Source organism: Molothrus ater, chromosome 10 (genome assembly GCF_012460135.2).
Source record: "Molothrus ater isolate BHLD 08-10-18 breed brown headed cowbird chromosome 10, BPBGC_Mater_1.1, whole genome shotgun sequence".
Lineage (NCBI taxonomy): Eukaryota > Metazoa > Chordata > Aves > Passeriformes > Icteridae > Molothrus > Molothrus ater.
Genome location: NC_050487.2, coordinates 4,096,863 through 4,116,190, shown reverse-complemented (window position 1 = coordinate 4,116,190; position 19,328 = coordinate 4,096,863). Strand labels below are relative to the sequence as shown.

The 19,328-nt window shown below is 45.9% G+C and overlaps 2 protein-coding genes across 2 annotated transcripts; both read left to right on the top strand.

Annotated features, from left to right (window-relative positions):
• The first annotated feature begins 827 nt into the window (after window positions 1–827).
• PASK (PAS domain containing serine/threonine kinase) lies at window positions 828–17,493 on the top strand. Its single transcript, XM_036388833.1, has 16 exons — window positions 828–997; window positions 1,665–1,894; window positions 2,991–3,161; window positions 4,519–4,659; window positions 5,293–5,427; window positions 6,054–6,338; window positions 6,691–6,790; window positions 8,287–8,461; window positions 9,241–10,097; window positions 10,734–10,915; window positions 11,393–11,560; window positions 12,306–12,431; window positions 13,038–13,172; window positions 14,572–14,771; window positions 16,039–16,172; window positions 17,077–17,493. The coding sequence occupies exons 1-16, from the start codon at window positions 835–837 to the stop codon at window positions 17,238–17,240; spliced, it is 3,366 nt and encodes a 1,121-aa protein (XP_036244726.1). The 5' UTR covers window positions 828–834; the 3' UTR covers window positions 17,241–17,493.
• A 572-nt stretch (window positions 17,494–18,065) lies between these two features.
• On the top strand, window positions 18,066–19,307 carry MTERF4 (mitochondrial transcription termination factor 4). The gene is made up of 3 exons (XM_054515901.1): window positions 18,066–18,411; window positions 18,492–18,676; window positions 18,756–19,307. Exons 1-3 carry the CDS (start codon window positions 18,066–18,068, stop codon window positions 19,161–19,163), a joined length of 939 nt encoding a protein of 312 aa, XP_054371876.1. The 3' UTR covers window positions 19,164–19,307.
• Window positions 19,308–19,328: the final 21 nt, after the last annotated feature.

The following is a 19,328-nucleotide window of genomic DNA, read 5'->3' as shown; positions in this document are numbered from 1 at the left end:
AACGAACCGCCGGGCTCTCGAGCTGTTTTTCCTCCTCCCGCGCTGGTGTCCCATTTGCTCCGCTCCGTGCCGCTCTCACAGCGCCCGTGCCCATTGGGTGGTGTGGCTGCTCAGTCCCGCCTGCCTCCCCTTCGCGCCCTCCGCCTGTGGCGGGCCGCCCTCAGAAGCCGCGGCCGTTGCTGCGACCGGAGCGGTTCGTCTCGACCGGTCCTGTCCTCTCCTGTCCTGTCCTGTCCTCTCCTCTCCTCTCCTCTCTCCTGTCCCGTCCCGGACCGCCCATCCTTTCCTATCCCCTCCTGTTCTGTCCTGTCCTTTCCCGTCCCCTCCTGTCCTGTCCCGGTGGGCGCCGCTGGCCGCGGGCCCCCGGCCGGCTCCCTGTATGGGAGAGAGGGAGGGAGGGAAGGAGGCTGCGCTACACTTGTTGAGTCAAAACTGCGAGTGACTTTCCAAATTACCCAAAAGTTTTGATTTCAAAGCCAGCAAAAAGGGGGGAGGGTGCTGGCTGGGCGCTCAGCAGCTCTGAGAGAAAGAAATGCGTTAGCGGAGTCCTGTCGGTCACACAGGGTTGGAAGGGACCCAGAAGGATCACGGAATGCAACTTTTCAGTGAATGAAAGGTCCACAGAGGGATGGAGCCCTCCCCTGCACAGGATGCCAAGTCAGCAGTCAGCTCTGTAACAAGCCCACAGACGTAGCAGGATGCTCAGGAATGAGCGTTTTGCTGTCACCACAGGCTTGTGCCAGCGTCGGTCCCTGCTGCCAGCCTGACTCTGTGTCCTTTGATTCTCTTGCAGATGGTGGCTCCAGAGGTGTGGCTGGTAACCAGAGTGTGATCATGGCTTATAGCCCCTCTGAAGGGGCCCTTCTGTCTTCGTCAGCAGGCTTAGTCCTTACTCACTTGAATGACTCTGATACTCTGAGCAGATCCTTTCCCTCGGGCAGCAAAAGCAGGAGAAGTCGCCTCTCTGGGCTCTGTCAGCTTGGAACATCACTGCCTGGTGAGCACTCTGTGGTGAGACTGAGTTCCCATGGAGCTTTTGGGCACTTTCAGATCTTCCCCTTCCTCAAACTTAGAGATAACAGCAGTATGTATCTGTCAGGATGCACTTGTTCAGTGAGACATGGAATTGCTGCAGGCTGGGAGAGCTTATAGAGAAAACATCATTGGATAGGTGCTCACAGAGCCTTTCAAATTTGTGGTGCAATCACTTGGCACTTTGTAGCCTAGAACATTGGTGTGGACACAGGTATTTCAATGTCACATACTGTGAACAGTTAATTAAGTGGCTTTCTACTAACAGGGTTTTTAATAAGGGCTTGAGCACTTACTGCAATTATTTAATGACTGTTTCATTTATAATTAGAGAGATTTCAAAACATTTTAAGAACTGCTAAGTAAAAAATAAAAGTTAACTAGTCTGGTTAAAACTTATGAACGTTGGCAAGTTGTATGGACTAAGTTTATATGTTCAGATTCAAAAAGATAAATTTATTAGAATACTTTCTGCTTTCTTTAGTTTCACTGATTTTATTTTCTTTAAAAACCTAGGAGCATGTATTTTGGGATTACTTGACAGTTGCTTCAGCTGACAGCTTTTTTATTCTTTAATCCATTCCTCTGATACTCCTGTTACAGCAACATTGCTGACCTTTATGTTTTCACAGGGGAGAAGTGGAGCTCTTACTGTTTGTCCTCTCTGACAGCTCGTAACATTTGTACCAGCAAAACTGGGAACTCATGGGCTCAGTGGGACTCTGCCTCCCTCTCTGCTTCCCCTGGCAGTTCCTGCTCCTTTTTGCACACCCCAGCTGGGGAGGAAGCCAGCCAGCACCTCCCAGCTGCTGCACGCAGCCCCAACCAAGCCATCTTCACCGTGGATGCCAGCACCACAGAGGTACCTGCAGCCCTGAGCTGCCCATAAATGGTAGAGATTATGTGAAACAAGGCTAAAATGTCTGTTTTTCTCTTGTGTGTCTGCAGGTAATTAGTGTCATGAAGGCATTTTGTAGTCTGCTCCAGCTCAGTGGTCTTCTAAAGGCTGATGAGTTTATTTCCATTGCAGGTTGTAGTTAGCAGAATACACAGAATAATAGCAGAATACACAGAATAATAGCAGAAGCAAGGGTGTGTTGAGTCTTTTCTCAAACAGTCCAGGGAGGTTGTGGAATCCCCATTCCCGGAAATGTTCTAAGCCAGGTTGGATAAGGCTTGGAGCAAGCTGGGCTGGTGGGAGGTGTTCCTGCCCATGGCAGGGGGGTGGAAATGGATGAGCTTTGAGGTCCTGTCCTACCCAAACCATTCTGTGATTCAACGTTTCTATAAGAATGCGGCTGTGGAGTGACATGAGGGAAGAAAGGAAGAGCAGAATGTGCTTCAAGCCTTCTCTCTGTAAAGTACCAGCCCTGAAATGTGTTTGTGGTGGCACAAGATTTCTTTATCTGCCCCAGCAAACATTTCATTTGCATTGGGAGGAAAGAGTTTTTCTGTTCCTGTCCTGAGAGGAATCTAAAATTGGGTCCTGATGCCTTTAGAGAGCTGTGCCATGTTTTAGTTTGAACTGACAGTTTGGGTTTGCCCCCTTTGGAGACACTGAGTCCCAAACTGCTCCATTGCACAGGCTCCAGTGTGCCAGTGACTGGTGTGATCACTGCATACCTCTGAGCTCGGATGCAAGTTTGTGGTTTGCCTGAGGTTTGTTTGCAAATACAACTTTGTAGTTTTGCCTCCATGGATGTTGTTGTTTACAGTTAAAAGAAAGCAGGAAACCTAAAAGGAAAGCAATGTCTCAAAACCTCTTAACTAAAAAGATGTGTAGGCAAGGGATGTCCTAGAATAAGAATCTATCATGAACTTAGAATTGCAAAGAGCCATTTTATTTCCACCAAGAAAAAGGGATATTATAAGACATTAAAGCAACAACCTGAGGAGATGATGAGCTCTTAAAAAATTTTATTCTTTGTTGAGGTTTGGGTTTTTCTGTTCTTTTCTAGATCCTAGTGGCCAATGACCAAGCTTGCAAGCTGCTTGGGTGCAGTAGTCAGGAACTCATTGGTCAGAAGCTGTCCCACTTGATATCCAAATCTGGCCAAGAGGCATGGGAAGCAGTGGGTGAGGAGTACCTAGAGACTTCTGAATGTTCTTCAGTGGTTTCAGGAGCTGTGGTATGTCAAATGTTCAAGGAAATGTTCTCCACCACATAAAGTGGTTTTGTAGGCTTTGGTTGGGGTTTGGTTTGTTTTTTTTTCATTTTCTATATAATTTCCTGCTGTATTTAACTCCATGGGCATTTGGTAATAGTGTCATTTGCAGGAGTGTTTGGTTTAAAAGTTTGCAGGTGTGGGAATTCAAAGAGCAAAAGATGATTTAAGGGGACACACATGAGAACCTTGCAGCTCCCAACACATGGAGCCACTGTGAGGTGATCAAATCAGAACTTATAGGACATTAGATTTTTACAAAATTGCTTAACAAGGAAAAAGTCTATTGTGGAAAAGCTCCCAACTGTCTGGCCCTTAAAAATGTATTTAAATTTTTTTAATGTTTTCTTTTAAAATATATTTTAAATCTCAATTTGGATTGTGCATATTATAAAGGTTAAAGGCATTGAAATACTGTGAAATGTCTGTGTCAAAACACCATAGTTTGTGCAAAAGAGTGGAATTGATATTTTGCCTGGAATGGGGTTATTTATAAGAGAACTGCATGAGAAAATCTCCATATTATTTTCTTTTGCTGCTGTTGTGAGTTGCCACTAGAGATTTCTTGGAAAATGAGCTCATATTCTTTCTGGTGTGTTATTTTTGAACTGAAATTGTTGGTATCTCAGAGCCTTATCTTCCTGAATCCTCAGCTGGATATGGGGTGGGGGAAAAGATCTAAGTTTGATTCAGTGAGAATTAAAATTAAATGTCTGACAGAGGCACTTAATCCAAGCTGTTCCAAATACTTTATAGGAGTCAGTGTGTAAATCATAAACCCATTCTGTCAAGATAATATAAAAACCATAAAAGGCTTGGGATGAGCCTTGCAGGCTATAGGATAGATAAACATTTTCTGATCTGAGAAGAATCTCTTCCCATAAGAAATTAAACTGCTGTTTTGCAGCTGAAAGTAAGGACTGTGTTACTAATGGGGAATGTTCATTAACACCATGGGACATCCCTTAAATAGGGCATCTCTGAGAGGCACTTCACACTGAGTGCAAGGTGTTAGAGTGGGACATTTATTATTCTGAAGTCTTTATGCCTTTAGACTTCCTGAGGTGAGGAGAGACAACACAAAAGTAACAACATTTTGTGTATTATTTTCAGATATTTTAATCTCTGTACTAAAACTGTACAAAAATCTCTGTATTAAAATGTTTGTTCCCATAAAATACTAGTAAGTAGTCAAGAAATGGTGTTTTTCTAATAATGATAGGGAAGTATCTTGGCTCAGTATCTTAGTCCTGTTTGAAATTCCCTCTAAGTAACCACAATCTTAGTAAGTCATGTCTCCATTTCTGAATCTGCTGGGCAGGTGGATGTTATTGGCCACCTCAATGAGAAGATCCCTGTCTCAGTGTGGCTGAGGCAAATAAGAAGCAAAGACACCCAACTTTGTGTGGTTGTGCTGGAACCAGTGGAGAGACTTTCAGCTCGTGTCTCCTTCACAGCTGAGGTGAGTGTTTTCCTAACAATCAAACAGGATTGCAGTTTGTGTGGGAGGGGAAGGTGTCTGCAGTTTGGGAGGGTTTGTGTGGGAGGGGAAGGTGCCTGCAGTTTGGGAGGCTTTGTGTGGGAGGGGAAGGTGTCTGAAAGGCAGCAGGCACAGCAGGTGGCTGTTTGTGACCATGGAGTGTGTCCATGCAGGGCTGTGCCTGCAGGAGCTGTGCTGGATCTCTGGTGAGGCTCACCCTGATGTGTTTGATAACTCACACAGAAATAAACTCTCTCTCCTCAGGGGATGTCTTATCCTTGAGCAGTGTTGGTTTGGCAGGGGGTTGATGCTTTGGGTATGGATGTCCTTGTGTCCCTGGATGTCCAGGGATCCTCTGGCTGAGGAGCAGTTCTGTGAGGAGCACTGGACACCTCTGCCTGTCTCCTGGGCAAAGGGCAGGCTCCCTGCACAGTGATTTGGGAATATTGGTTTATGCTGGGTCTGCTTTTGCTGAGTGAGTTGTGTCCACCAAAGGACAGCAGAATGAAATTTCCTGCCACTGCTTAGGTAACTGCAGAAACCATTGTCAAAGCATTGAGTGGACTGTGGCTAAAGTGTTAAAATTTTAACAATCCTGTAAATTTTCCTCCCCAGGGAAACATTACATCCTGTGATCTCCTTTATGCTCATCTCCATGGCTACCCAACATTGGAAGCAGTAGTTGGGCTCCACATAAAGGACCTGATTCCTTCTGTGCAGATCCCTCCTCTAGGCAAAAAAATCCCAAAGGTAGAGTACAACCAACCTCATTCTTCCATAGCCTTCCCATTTGGGGTGCAGGCTGCTTTCCCTCCTTACACAACAGAACAAAGCCTTTTCAGAGAGAAGCCTGGTTCCCCTGGGAAAGGGTGAGCTGCTTTTTTGTGGAGCTGCTGTCTGAAGAGTTCCTAACCTGGATGAGACCATGCCCTGACCTCTCACTCCTAGCTTTGTGGGACACTGTGCTCTCTCTGTAAGCTCTTTAAGATTCCTTCTAATTCTTTAGCCCATTTCAATCATGTCTGTCTGAGGAGTGAAAGAATACCCAGGTCTTGCAAATGCCATGAAAGTGGGCAGATAGGGAGGGGAAGGAGGCCTTCTTATGAATGCCTAATTTGTTGAAAAGTTGCAGCATACACCAGTCTTCATCTTCAGGATATTTATTTAGTAGTTCAACACTGGATTCCAGATCCTTAAAAATCCAGATGTTGTTCATTTTGATACTCACAAGATTAATTCCTTTTCTTTTCCTGCTCCTTTTTCCTGAGAATTCCTGTGTCATTTTATATGAACAATGCAATAAACTCCAAACATTTGTTCAGTTAGAGGGTTTATTTGAGTTTTATTTAGTTGGGTTTTTTTTTGCTTTGATTCAGAACCTCAGGATCCAGCGAGCTGCAGGCCAATGCAGAGAAGGCACCATGTTTCCTCTTAGTTTAAAGCTGGAAGTCACCCATCTGGAGGAGCAGCAAGCAGTGCAGAAAGATGAGACTCCACAGGCAGAAGGCTCTCTCCCAGGCTATCAGTACTCTGCTACAGTTGTGGTTTTCTCCACCATCAGTGGTCTGATCACTGTCCAGTCAGATGGAACCATCTGTGGCATCACAGATAATTTTGCTTTAATGCTTTTTGGCTATGAGAAGAAAGATCTCTTGGGAAAGGTAAGATAAGTTCATATCCTCCCAGAAGACTGCTATATGTGGCAGCATACCCACTGAAATTGTGAAGCTGTTCAACACTCCTTGCCATCCCAAAACCCCAGTGTTCCCCAGGTTTGGTGTGGGATGACATTGAGAATTGCCATGCTGGAATTGCTGAGACTTAGAGCTGAGGAGCTGCTGTGGATTTCAAGTAGCCCAAAGCAAGCTGCACAGTTCTGTGCTCTCCCCTGGTCATGTGGATCCCTTTTGCCTGGCTGTCCATGAGGATCAGGCTCACAAACAGGGATTGTCAGCATTTACCCCCATCCTGGGAGAGTTGGCTTAGCTTTCTAAGGTCTTGTTTTTGTTTTAGAACATTACATTCCTGATCCCTGGTTTCTATAACAACATGGGAAGAAGCAGTGGCTGTTCTTTGCCTTTCCCCCCTCTGGATGATCCCACAGGGACAGAAGGTGAGTGCCTTTTTGAAGGTGTCACTGCCTGCCACAGCTGGCTCTGGCTGCTGTAACCAAGGGGAAATGAGCAGACACAAGAGGTTCACCCACAAAAAAAGAACATTCTTCACAAAAGCAGTGCCCCTCCATGCAGTTTTAAAATCAGGTTTCCACCATAACCTCAGGTAAAGAAAATTTTTCACCTAAGATTGAGCTTCTCTCTTTGTTGCCAAGAAGATAAAACTGAATATCCAATTTGGAAATCACAGTGAGACTAGAGAACGCTTTGTACTTAACAAGCACTTCCTTTCCCTCCCTTCCCTGCTAGGACCCTGTGGTATTTTAAAATGTGTAAAATATAGCTTTTGTGACTGTATTGCAGCAGAGCTGTAGCTACTTAGGATTAATATTTTAAGGGAAAAATCGAATATACTGAATTGGCTTCTGCTGCTGGCTAATAGTCAATGTTATGGTTGCTATATTTCAATCAGGGAGGCATCACTTATTCCTCTGATGAAGTTTGCATCAGAATTTACCAAAATTTTACTTCACTGAGCACAGCATGAATAAACAGAAGCAAAGAAACCTCATATTTACATATCTGTCTTTTGCAGCCAGCTCTGCCCAACACAGAGAACACCAGCAAGTTCATGCTTTCACCCATATCACATTTTAGGCTGGTTTTATCTCCTTTTTCCCCCCTATTTTTTTTCTCTTTGCTTAGAAATGCAGGTCTGTGCTGAAACCAATGCACCCCACTGGAACAAAGAAGAGTTGGTAGACAATGTACAATTTCTTAGGTAATTCTTTGATGAAATGATGCCCCTAATCTAGGAGTAGTTCAGTTCTTCAGTGAGGAAGCATTGCTGGCACTCAGCTGTTACTAATTAAAGGATTGTTCTAAATTCAAATCTAGAGTTGTTCACTCATTACCTTCTTCTGCAGCAATAATACTTGGTTTACTTCATCTTCCAAACTCATGTTTTTCTTCTGATCTGTTGTCACTGGGGAAGGAAAGACCTTAACTTCCTCTTCTTTCAAACAGGTTTATATTCTTTTTTTTGTCTTAGAGCTTCAGTGAGTTACATAAATCCAGTCCAAATCTTTCCATTAGATGGGTTAGGAATGGGCTGTATATGCATGCTTTGAGCTTTTTTTTTAATGCTGCTGCTGTATGATGATTTTAATTTCAGTCTCTTTCCCTTATTGGCATTTTTAGGCCTCTGAACTTCAGTTCAAGTAGCTAACATGTGATACCAATATCTGCCCAAGAGCTTTGCTAGAAAAGCAAATTTTGGCAACCCTAAAACATGCAGATTCCTGCATGTAGTGACTTCAAAGTAGAATGGAATGCTTGTATTTTGACTGTTTTACCTCAATCAAGCCTTTTATACTCAATTCCTTAGGAAAAAGACAGACCAAGGCAGTTCCAAGTTTATTTTTAATCACTGTAGCCTCTGAAGCCTAAATATAAGAGTTTAAATTGGTGTGGTTTTGTTTCCTGTTTGGTACAGAGAGCAGCTTCTTGGCTGCATCTTTAGCACACCTTCTGTCAAGAGATGAAGAGCAGAAATTGGAGCAACAACACCAAGATGACAAATTAATACATGATGAGGATAAACAAAAGAATGGAACCAGTTTCTTTTCTCCTCCCTCACCTCCTGAAGCAGCATCCACCCCCAGCAATAGGTAGGCATTTCACAGAGTGCATATTCACTTGGCAAAATGAAGAGCTGTGATGGCAATCACCAGCAAAAGCTGATTTTTTCACCTGTTTGATGTCTGTGGGGAGGTGTAGCCAGAGCCTTCCATGCTTTGCTGTCTTTAGAATCTGGGTGCTGTTTGCAAGACAGGCTGAGCTGTCCCTGCCTTCAATTTTTATTTATATCTGCACAAGCTACTATTGTAAAGGTACAGAAATTCCAGCTCTAAAGGGGACCAAATGTTTCATCCAGACTAGAAATTAAGCTGGAGATGGAAATTATCCATAGGGAAAGAGTGTCTTGTGAGTGTACCTGATCTTCTTTGGTAAATCTGTCAGGATTTTGGGTGCCTGTGCAAACAGCTTTCTGCCTTTTGCTTTTAAACTTGAAATAAATCTATTGGTCCAGGTTTTAAATAGTGACCATATTTAAAGGGATATTACACACTAGGACAGTTTTCTTATTTTGTAATCATGATATTGCTGATAACTTTGAGTCCTTGCACTGAGGACAGCCTTGCTACAGATGGGCTCTCAGCCCACCAGAGCCTTATCCCAAAAGCTGGCTTGACACAACCAGAGCAGTGGCACAGTGTAGAACAGTGGAAACTTCAGGATAAATAATTCTCAGAAGATGCTCTCTGCAAGGCTCTCTCTCACATCACCTGACTCACAACAGTGGGATTTAGGTCAGAACTTGGAGACTGCAGAGAGAAGCAGTCACAGTGCAGGATCTCCTGCAGTAACTGTTGCCTGTTTGTTCCAGACTAGAAGAAAATCGAAATGCCCCAGCCTGTAAAGACCCAGTGCAGCTGCCTCCTGCAGCCACCTGGAACTCACCTGGAACACCAACACTGGATGAGCCATGGCCTGGGACAGCTCTGAACTGCAGACAAGTCTTGAAAAGCCACATGGTTCCAAGGCAGGTGTCAAAAACAAACTCGATGTGTGATGCAAGACATTCCAGCCTGGAGCACGTTGCTGTTGACAACTGCCTGCTAAATGATCCTTCCACCTTCTTTGCATGTGAAAGAAAAACTGGCTGTGATGTTTGCTCAGGAGATAAACCAGGCTGCAGTGCTTGTGCATCAGGAGCTGCCACAGCCTCTGAAGATGTGAAAGAATATGAACTGAACTGTATTTGCTCTGGTCTTGAAGTGCTGGGGCTGAATGCTGGTGTCAAGGGGAGCTCAGACAGTTCTGTCGGTGTTACTGCAGCTCTTGCAGGAGGGTGCTGCTCCAATGTGCTAATTGACACCAATGGTGCCTTTTCCACCCATCAAGGAAAGCAGCTGCTGAGTGCTGCTGCCACAGAAGCTGATTCTGGATGGCTGGCCTCCAGAAGGCATTTACAGAACTCTGAGGAATCCTCCAAAGCATTTCCTGAGCAAGCTGAAACCCTTGCAGAAACTGTGGGGGACAATTCCACCAGAAATCCCCTGAAAAGCAAAGGCAGGCCTGAAGAACACTGTCAGTTCCTCAGGCAGCAAAATATGGAGATCAAAGTAACATCCACCCCAGTGAAAGAAGAAGGCAGGCTAAATCCAGCAGCTCCTTTGACCTGGGAGATTCTGGAAGGCAGCTACACTGGGAATTGCTGTCACAGAGATGGTTCACTGTTCAGTAAGTGAAGCCTTGTCCCCTTCCCAAACTCTTATTGGGTGCTCCTTTCCACCCACAGTTTTGGAGAATGCAGACAGTTCTGGTTAGAAGCTCACAGTGGAGAGGAAGGAAGAAGCATCTAGAAGAAAAAATGGTATTTAAGTCTACCCAGAGGGTATCAGAAAATGAGGTGGTATAAAATACAAAGTTGGTAAGAAATTAATCCCTACTGAAAAGTCAGAAATACTCTCAAAACACAATTTAAAAGTCTGAACCTGATAACTTTTTCTGAAAATACAAACTCCACTGTAAAACTGTAAATTAAAATTGTATAATGGAGTTTGCTTCATTCACTCCTTCAGCTGCATTCAGTGGCTTGTTGAATAAAATCCCTGTTTTCATGTAATCTAGAATAACAGTTGAAATGAATAATCACAATTGGACACTGACAAGTGTCTGCTGGAGTGTGAGCTCTGGAGGTAGCTGATAGAAGAGCTGTGCTGGTGGCAGCCCCTCTGATGATTCTTTACTGAGAAGCTGCTCCCCAAACTCTGAACTTTTTGTCAAGAGCTCTGAATTTAGTCCTAAATCATCTGTGATCTTATTCAACACTGAAGTTACATTCTACCATTTTCATTTCCTCACCTCTTTCTGCAGGCATACACTTTGAGGTGAAATGTGCAGAGCTGCAGGATCCCACTGTGCTTTTCTGTGTCTGGGTGGTGAAAGACATCTCACAGAGCCAAAAAGAAGCTCTAGCAAAGACTCAGCATCTCCTTGCCAGCCTGGCAAACTCTTCCCAGTCTGTGGCTGATCTTTCTACTAAAATTCTTGGAGAAGTAAGAAATCCTATCTTTGAATATTGAGCATTTCTCTCCTTGTTTGACTGCTAAGCTGAAGCTAAAGTCAAGAAGATTTTCATATTAATGACATGAGTTGGTGGGGTGGATGTTGCTGTTTCTTTTTTTCCCTACTTTTTTTTAACATACTAAAACAAAATCTCAATTGCTATTTTGTAACACTTCTGGTGTTACCTTTGCAACCTGAACAGTGCAGTTCCAAACTACAGGATACTCACTATCATATATCTATATATATCTATATCCAAATATATATTTATACACACACATATATAACACACACACATATATATATATATGCACATATTATAAATATAGTGCAGTTCTACCAAGGATTCCTCATTTTATCTATTCTTGCAGATGTGCATGTTCTTTTCAGTATTTATTAATTTTATAAATGTGATTCTGTGCCTGTTCATTTTTTGCTGCTATTATAACCTATGTATCTGTACTTAGGCCATCAGATCAGCTTCACTTTTCAACAATTCCCAAAGAGCTGAAGATCTTGAAGGATTAAGAGCATGTGAGGGAGAATATGCAAAAAATTACAGCACTCTCAATCTTATTGGCAAAGGCTCTTTTGGCTTTGTCTGGAGTGCCAGGAGCAAGAAAGATCAGCAGGAGGTGAAGTATTTCTTGTTGCTCAATAATAATTTAGGATGAAAACTGAAAGGTTAGAGCATTTGTATTCTGTTAACATTATACTGTCAAAAGCTTCTCTTTGGTAGTTTGGGGTTTTGTTTTGTTGAAACAGAAATCTGTAATGGAAACAGGACAGCAGAACATTTGCATTGATGCTGTGTATAAATGTTACCTGAGACAACAGGTGCAGAATGAGTTAATGAACTAATTAATGCAGCTAATTGAACCTCCTGAAAGAAGTGGACATTAATCTTAACAGAATTATAGATTTTAGTCTTCTGTTACTAAAGAGAATGGCAAACCTCAAAATCCTTATTGTGCCATGAGTCAAGAATGGGGAGTAGATGTGTTGAGATGATGGCACCTCCTCTTTTTCAGGAGAAGGATTTTGGGTGCTCAGAGGGCAAGTTCTGGTGTTTCTCCTGCATGGATGTTTAATGCTCTTTCCCTCCACTGCACCCATGTGCTGTAACTGCTTGATAAGAGAGCTGGCTTGCCAAAACCTTTGGAATTCAGAGCAGCAATAAATAGATTCCATTTATGTGCATCATTTAGCTTCCAGGACTAAATTAATTTAAGCACATTCAAATATACTCTGAGCTAATCACATGGGGTTACTTCCATGCCTCTGGTAATAGGAGGCACTAACAGATTTCCTGCAAATTAATTTACCTGACACTCCAAGGCATGCTTTGGCAGATGATGCTGAATGCTGTTGTCTGTGTAGGTTATTGTAAAGTTCATCTGGAAGGAGAGGGTGCTGGAGGACTGCTGGGTGGATGATCCTGACCTGGGCAGGGTCACTCAAGAAATTGCAATCCTGCAGAAGCTGCAGCACCCCAGTATCATCAAGGTACAGTGGCTGGGAACTGATGCAGTTTGCACTGCACCAGGTGCTTGGTTTGCATCCTGGGTGTCTGGTGTTCCTCTTCAGCAGTCAAGTGTCCTCTACTGAATCTGTCTTTTCAGGAGAGAAAGGAACCTGTTTATTCTGCTTTGCTTTGGAGGGTGGGTCCCAGCAGATTGTCCACACTTTTACCCCAAAGTGATCTGAAAATGGGATTCTTAACAGAAAAAAAAGCTATTTCAAGATAAGATGCATATCTTGGAGGTGTGATGTCACATCTGAACATGTACCAACCAGTTCAGTAAATAATCTGGAAACATCTTGTTTCAGACTCTTTGTTTTGAGGCTGTTGGTTTTGGTTTTGGAGTTGTTGGTGTTTTTTTGATTGGTTGGTATTTTGCTTCAGAAAGACAATTCCTCTCAGATTTAATTCTGCTCCAGTTTTAATCCTGTACTCTTTTCAAGAAACATTTGTGCTCAGTGAAATGAGCACACTTTAAAGATTATAATATACACCAATTAAATCTCCAAGAGGAGAACAGTGTTTGTTAAGAAAAAAAAAGGCAATTTTTTGAGGATGAAGCACATGATTAACAGGCCTTTTATTTATAGGTTCTGGATGTATTTGAAAATGAAGGCTTCTTCCAGCTGGTGATGGAGAAGCATGGATCTGGTCTGGACCTCTTTACATTTATTGATAATCAGCCCAACTTGGATGAGCCATTAGCAAGTTACATATTCAGACAGGTGAGAGCAGAATTGCTACATGCAGGTGAGAATTGGTTAATGTAAGAGCCAGGACTCTGTTCTGGTTAATTCTGGCTGATAACTGGCACTGAAGTTGTGCTCAATACTTGCAGAACCTTTCCCCACCATTCTGTGGGGCTGATTGAAATGCTGCCTGCAGAAACCTTGTTAAGGTTCACTTAGGAATAATAAAAAAGCCTTTCCAGGACCTTCCTGCCTGTGAGGGTTTCCTGTGGAGCCATGGCCCCTCAGCTGTTCCCAGGACAGCTCACAGCTCCTGTCACCCAGACAATTCATGTAGCACTCACATTTCCTCTGAGAGAGGTGGAAAACTCACAGAAGCTGCCCCAAGCCTACAAAAAGCCACGTTTTCACTTACTTCAGTGCTTAGTTTAGATTGGTTAAAGGAGTAAAGAGCTCTGCTCTTTAAATCAAGAAATTATATTGGATTTTAAGGTGGCAAAATGCAAAGTAACTCAGGGTAGTTTCCCATGAGCCAAGAGCTTGCCTGAGGGCTGAACTGTCCTTTGTTTAGTGAGTTAACCACAGCAGCAGTCCCCAGGTAATTTCCCCTCAGAGTTTTGGAATAAATTCTTGCTCTAGGGTATGCAGGAATTGCTGTGCATGTGGTAACCCCCCCCCCACACCCTTGCTGTGCCCACCCTGCCCTCAGCTGGGGTGCTGATGGAAGATGGAAGCCAAAGGTGCCCCTTTAGCCTTGTGATGGATCAGCCCTTTCCTTAACCCAGCCTGGCGTTTGCAAGGCTGAATTGTTCCCTCAGATCTGCACTGCATTTCTCTGCAGAGGCAGATTTGTATTATAAATAGAAACTTTTCTCCCTCAGCCATCTGCTTTTCTTGTTAAAAACATTGTAGGAGTTTCAGGATCATCTCCAAGGTGATATCATTCTCATATTATCCTTAATTATGGCATTAAAGCATGAATCGTGCAGAAAAAAGAATGGAGTTTAGGAGTGACTGTGTTATTTATACCAAACTTGGCTCTCAAATGCTTTGTCATCCTGCAGCATGGAAGGCACACAGTCAAATATCCTTCTGGAGAAACCAAAGGACCCTCCAAATGAAGCTGGGATAAAAATAGAGTAACTTGCAGGATTGTAGCTCCAATGCTCTCAATCACATCCTGACTGCAGCATCCCCTCCTCCTGCACATCTGTGAGATGAAAGCAGCAAAATCCCTTTAAAGTGTCTCTTCCAAGAGCACTGCAGCAGTGATGACAGGCAGGCCTGAGGCCATTTCAGTTTCCATAATTAGGATGTAAATCTTGTTTAGGCAGTGTCAAAACAAGCCAAAATGTGGCTCTGGGAAAGCTGTGATGCTACATCAATTATTCAGGGACTCTGTGTAGTAACACCCAGTTCCTTCTGTCTCTTCCAGCTTGTATCAGCTGTTGGGTATCTCCACTGTAGGAACATCCTTCACAGAGATATCAAGGATGAAAATATTGTCATTGCTGAAGATTTCACAATTAAATTAGTGGATTTTGGTTCAGCTGCCTACCTGGAACCTGGGAAATTATTTTATACCTTCTGTGGGACAATTGAATACTGCTCACCAGAAGTGCTGTCTGGCAAACCGTATGTTACCCTCTGAAAAGTCATTTTTGTGCCATCACACCAAAAATAACCCACGTGGGCAGGGCTGGAACAGAGAAGCCAAGCTGCTGTGCCATTGGAATGCTGCTAGAGTATCCCACTAGAGGAAATGCAGCGAGATTTAAGGCACTGCAGTGGCAGAAATCACTGTGAAGGTCTGAGTGCATACAAAGTAGGGCACTCTAGTGACAGAAATCAAGTTGCAAAAGCTTGAATATGTACAAAGTAATTTCTAAATCTGTTGTCAGGCTCTCTCTAGCAAAAGCTGCTCTTTCAGAGACATGGAGTAAGCAGGTATTGCTTTGATAGCACCTTCTCCTTGCATGTCTGTGCTTTGTGTCCTCCCACTCTCATCCTCTCTGTTCTCTTTTCCACGTGCTTTCCTCTATTTGAATTTTTGCAGTTTTGCAGATCCCTGCTCATCTCCCCACTGATTTTTGTACTCCTTGGGACTTAAGGATTCTTCCCTTGCAGCTTCTTTTGCTGCTGTTTTGGATGTGCTGCCTACATCTTGGCTCTCTTCCCTCTTGTGTCCCTCTCCAAGTGCTCTGTACCTGGCAGGTGGTGCTCTCCTAGCTGCTCCACAAGGGAGCCTCCCCATCAGAGGGGATTTTACAATTTCACAGTCATTTTTTACAATTACTGCTGCAATGGATGGATCTTGCTCGTGCTTCACAGCTGTTTCCATGGGTCCTCCTCCTAAAGCAGTGGGGGGAGAAGCAATGCAAGGAGGAGAGGAAATTCCTGCTGGGAATGGGATGAAAGGTGAAGCAAGCAGCTCTGCCCCAGGAGTTCAGCCTCTTACTGTGTGAAGGAACTGGCATGTTTTCTCAGATGGAATTGAGATAGTTAAGAGTTTTTTCCAAGTAACTTTTGTTTTGAAAGGGCTGGGAGGATGTGTTTGCTCTTGCAGTTAAATATTTACTTGACAGTTTTGACTGATGATGAAGAAGGTGGAGGGGTAAGTTCTTGTCACCAGTTTATGTATGTGGAAGTCTGGGTGCATGTTACACCTCATACTCATCAACAGAAACTGGTTAGCTGTTCTGTGGTAGGTTTTATTTCCTGGAGAAAGAGAATGCAGACTCTTCAAACACATGAGAACCTTCTTAGAATTCCCACAAACTTCCTATGTTAAAATAAACATTGGAAGCAAGGGCTTTCAAGGCCCTTTTTTTTTCTTTTCACTTTCTTTAGCATATAGCTCTGTAGTTGCAATCTGAGTTGAAGCAAGCTTATCTCTGCACAGGTACCATGGCCCTGAGCTGGAGATGTGGTCACTTGGCATCACCCTTTACACCCTGGTGCTTGGGGAGAATCCCTTCTGTGAGCTGGAGGAGGCCTTGGCAGCTGTCCTGAGTCCTCCTCGCCCCGTGTCTGAAGGTGAGCTTGGCTTGGTTTGAGCAGACAGGAGTCTGCTAAGGAGGGCAGGAGCCTCCCCTGAAATGGAAAATAAAAATCCCCTCCCTCTGAATTGTTATAAATTTGAAACTAAGGGAGGCTTTTAGGCAAAATATGGGAGCAGGAATAACAGTTCTTTATTGGGGAAGAAAATAAAAAGATAAAATAAACAATGCAGTAAACCAAAACAACACTGACAGAGTCAGAACACAACCTGACACCCTGTGGGTCAGGGTGTTGGCAGCAGTCCCATTGGAATTGTGGCTCAGCCCTCCTGCAGTGTCAGGGCTGGCTCTGCTGGAGCAGGGATCCTGTAGAAAGGTGCAGTCTCTGCCTCTGAAGATCCAGGGGAAGAGGCAGCTGCTGTTCCTCTGGGAAATCCAGTGCAGAAGCCGTGCTGGTGTTCCAGAATCTCCAGATTATATCCAGGTAGGAATGCTTGGCTCCTCCCTCTGGGCTCACCATTCCCAATGGGATGCTGTAGTTCTTATCAGCCATGCAGTGACATTCAATAGCTGTTATCAGCAGATGTCCCCCCGAGACAGGATTGGGTGTGGAAGAGATAAGGAAAACTGCCCCCTGAACAGAAGACAACTGCCATACAGATGGAAAATAGAATACAATCTGCTTGGCAATCCAGGACAGAGCTCTTCCCATTTGCTTTTCAAAAGGAGCAGATCTCCTGGGAAAGTATAAGCAGTGTTTTTCCACCCAAAATAAAGGGGAAGACTGAAAAAATGCTCCCTAATGTGTTCTGTGATGATTTGGAAAGCTGCTCAGTGCAGCAGAGTTTGGGAGATTTGTCATTCTTTGAGCACAGACTGTCTCTCTCATTCCCAACCTGCCTAAATTCCAGCCTAAGCCATCCTGTGCTGTCTCTGCCCAGGGCTCATGGATCTGCTGGCCGGGCTCCTGCACCTGGATCCGGAGCAGCGCATGACCCTTGCCAGGCTGGCAGAGGCTCCGTGGCTGCGCCAGCCTGTGAACCTGGCACATTACACCTGGCAGGAGGTGTTTGCCTCTGCTGAGCCAGCTGACACCTCAGTCTAAAGGCTTCTTCAGCCAGGAACGACTCAGATAGGTCTGAGCTCTGTTAGCAGGATAGGTCCCATTGGAAGGTTACCTGCTGATACCCACATATACTCAGTTTATTGCTGTTCTTACCCAGCACGTGTTTCAAAAATGTGAGGCAAAGAGTTAATATTGTTTAAATTCTTCATAAATATTTTTATTGCCGGGTTTTACTTTTTATATGTAGTTTATATATTTTTCTGAAAAGTGAGTGAATAAATGAATGATAACATGTCTGTTGGTTTTCTGGAGGAGACTAAAACCAGACATGAAATTGCATGATTTGGGTGGGAGGGGGGGGTTGGTAGTGTCCTTTTTTTAAATATCAGTGTCCTGTCTCTATTCAGGAAAACAGTCCTCAATTTTGATGAGACAGAGGTATTGGGAAGAAAAAATAGATTCAATAAAGAGAACTTGGTCGGGACATGGGTAACAGGAGCAGTTTGGGGTACAGGTCAGCCAGGGTCAGGCCGCTTGGGAGGAAGGCAACAACTTGCCCTCACCTGCGTTCTGTGGCACCGCGCCCCGGCTCTGCCCGGGCGGGGATCGGCTCTGCAGGGATCGGAGAGGGCAAAGCGCTCTGCCCGCGCTCTGCCCGGGGCACCGGGCTGTTCCTGCCCCCCTCTCTGCCCCGGGCACCGGGCTGTAGCTGCCCCCCGTGCTCCACCCCTGCCGGCCCGGAGGGGCCGTGCCGGGCCCGGCTCCCACCCCGCCCCTTCTCCCGATCCCGCGGCGCTGCCCAGGGCGGGATCGCGGCCGTTCCGGGCCGGGGCGGAGCGGGGCAGGCCCGGCCCCTCCGCGGCCATGGCGGGGCGGTTGCTGCTGCTGCTGCTGCGCGGCGTCGGGCGGGCTCTGGGGCCGGGCCGGGCGCTCCCCGCCGCCCCCGGGCCGTGCTCTCGGCGCGGCTGCGGGGAGCTGGCGGCGCTGCGGGCCATGGGCTTCAGCCAGGAGCAGGCCCGGCGGCTCCAGGCGCTGCAGCCCCGGCTCGGCCCCGAGCACCGGGAGGCGGCGGCGGCGCAGCTGCTGCTGCTCGGGCTGAGCGCCGAGGCCGCCCTGGCGCTGCTGGAGCTGAGCCCGGCGCTGCTGCGGCTGCCCACGGAGCGGCTCCGGGAGCGCGCCGAGGAGCTGCGGCGCCTGGGGCTGGACGGAGGTAGGGCAGGGAGCGGGGCCGCGGGGGGACAGCGGGGCTCTGCCGCTGAGCCGTGCCCGCTGAGCTGCTGCTGCCCGCAGGGCGGCTGCAGCGGGCCCTGAGCCGCTGTCCCCAGCTGTTCCACGTGCCCCGGAGGAGGCTGGAGGCGGCGGTGCGGCTGCTACGGGAGCGATGCCTTTTCACGGCGGAGCAGCTGCGGGAGGTGCTGGGGACCTGCCCCGCCGTCCTGCTGGAGGAGCCGCGCACCCTCCATCACCAGTTCCAGGTGAGGAGCGGGAGCCGCGTTCCTGCAGAGCTGGCTGCGGGAATAGGGCTGTGCCTGACACCCCCCGTTCCCCCCGCAGTACGCCTACTTCAGAATGGGGGTCCAGCAGAAGGAGATGGTGAAGGCTCGGCTCTTCCAAATGCCCTTTGCCGAGCTCCGGAATCGCCACATCTTCCTGGAGCGCCGGGGGCTCTACGAGACCCCACACAAAGGACAGACCCAAATTAGTAACCCAAAACTGAAGGACATCCTGCAGCTCCCGGAGAAAGACTTCCTGGCCAGCCTGGCCTACTCTACCCCAGAGGAGTTTGAGGTCTTCAAGAAGCTGCTGGCTCGAGAGGAGGAGGAGAAGGAGGAAGAGAAGCATGTGGATGCACTGTACACAGAGGATGATGATGATGATGATGATGATGATGATGATGATGATGATGATGATGATGATGATGATGATTTGGACAGTGATGAAAGTAAAACAGCCCGGGAGTGAGGAGGTGAGGCTGTGAGGTGCCAGCCCTCCCTGCTGCTGCACTCACACTGGGGGCTTTGGGCTCCCACCCCACTCCAGCACAAGCTGGGGTGGGTGCAGGGTCCCATGGCTGGGGTACCAATAAATCCCATCTGTCAAATACAACACTCATTCCTCCTCCTTGAC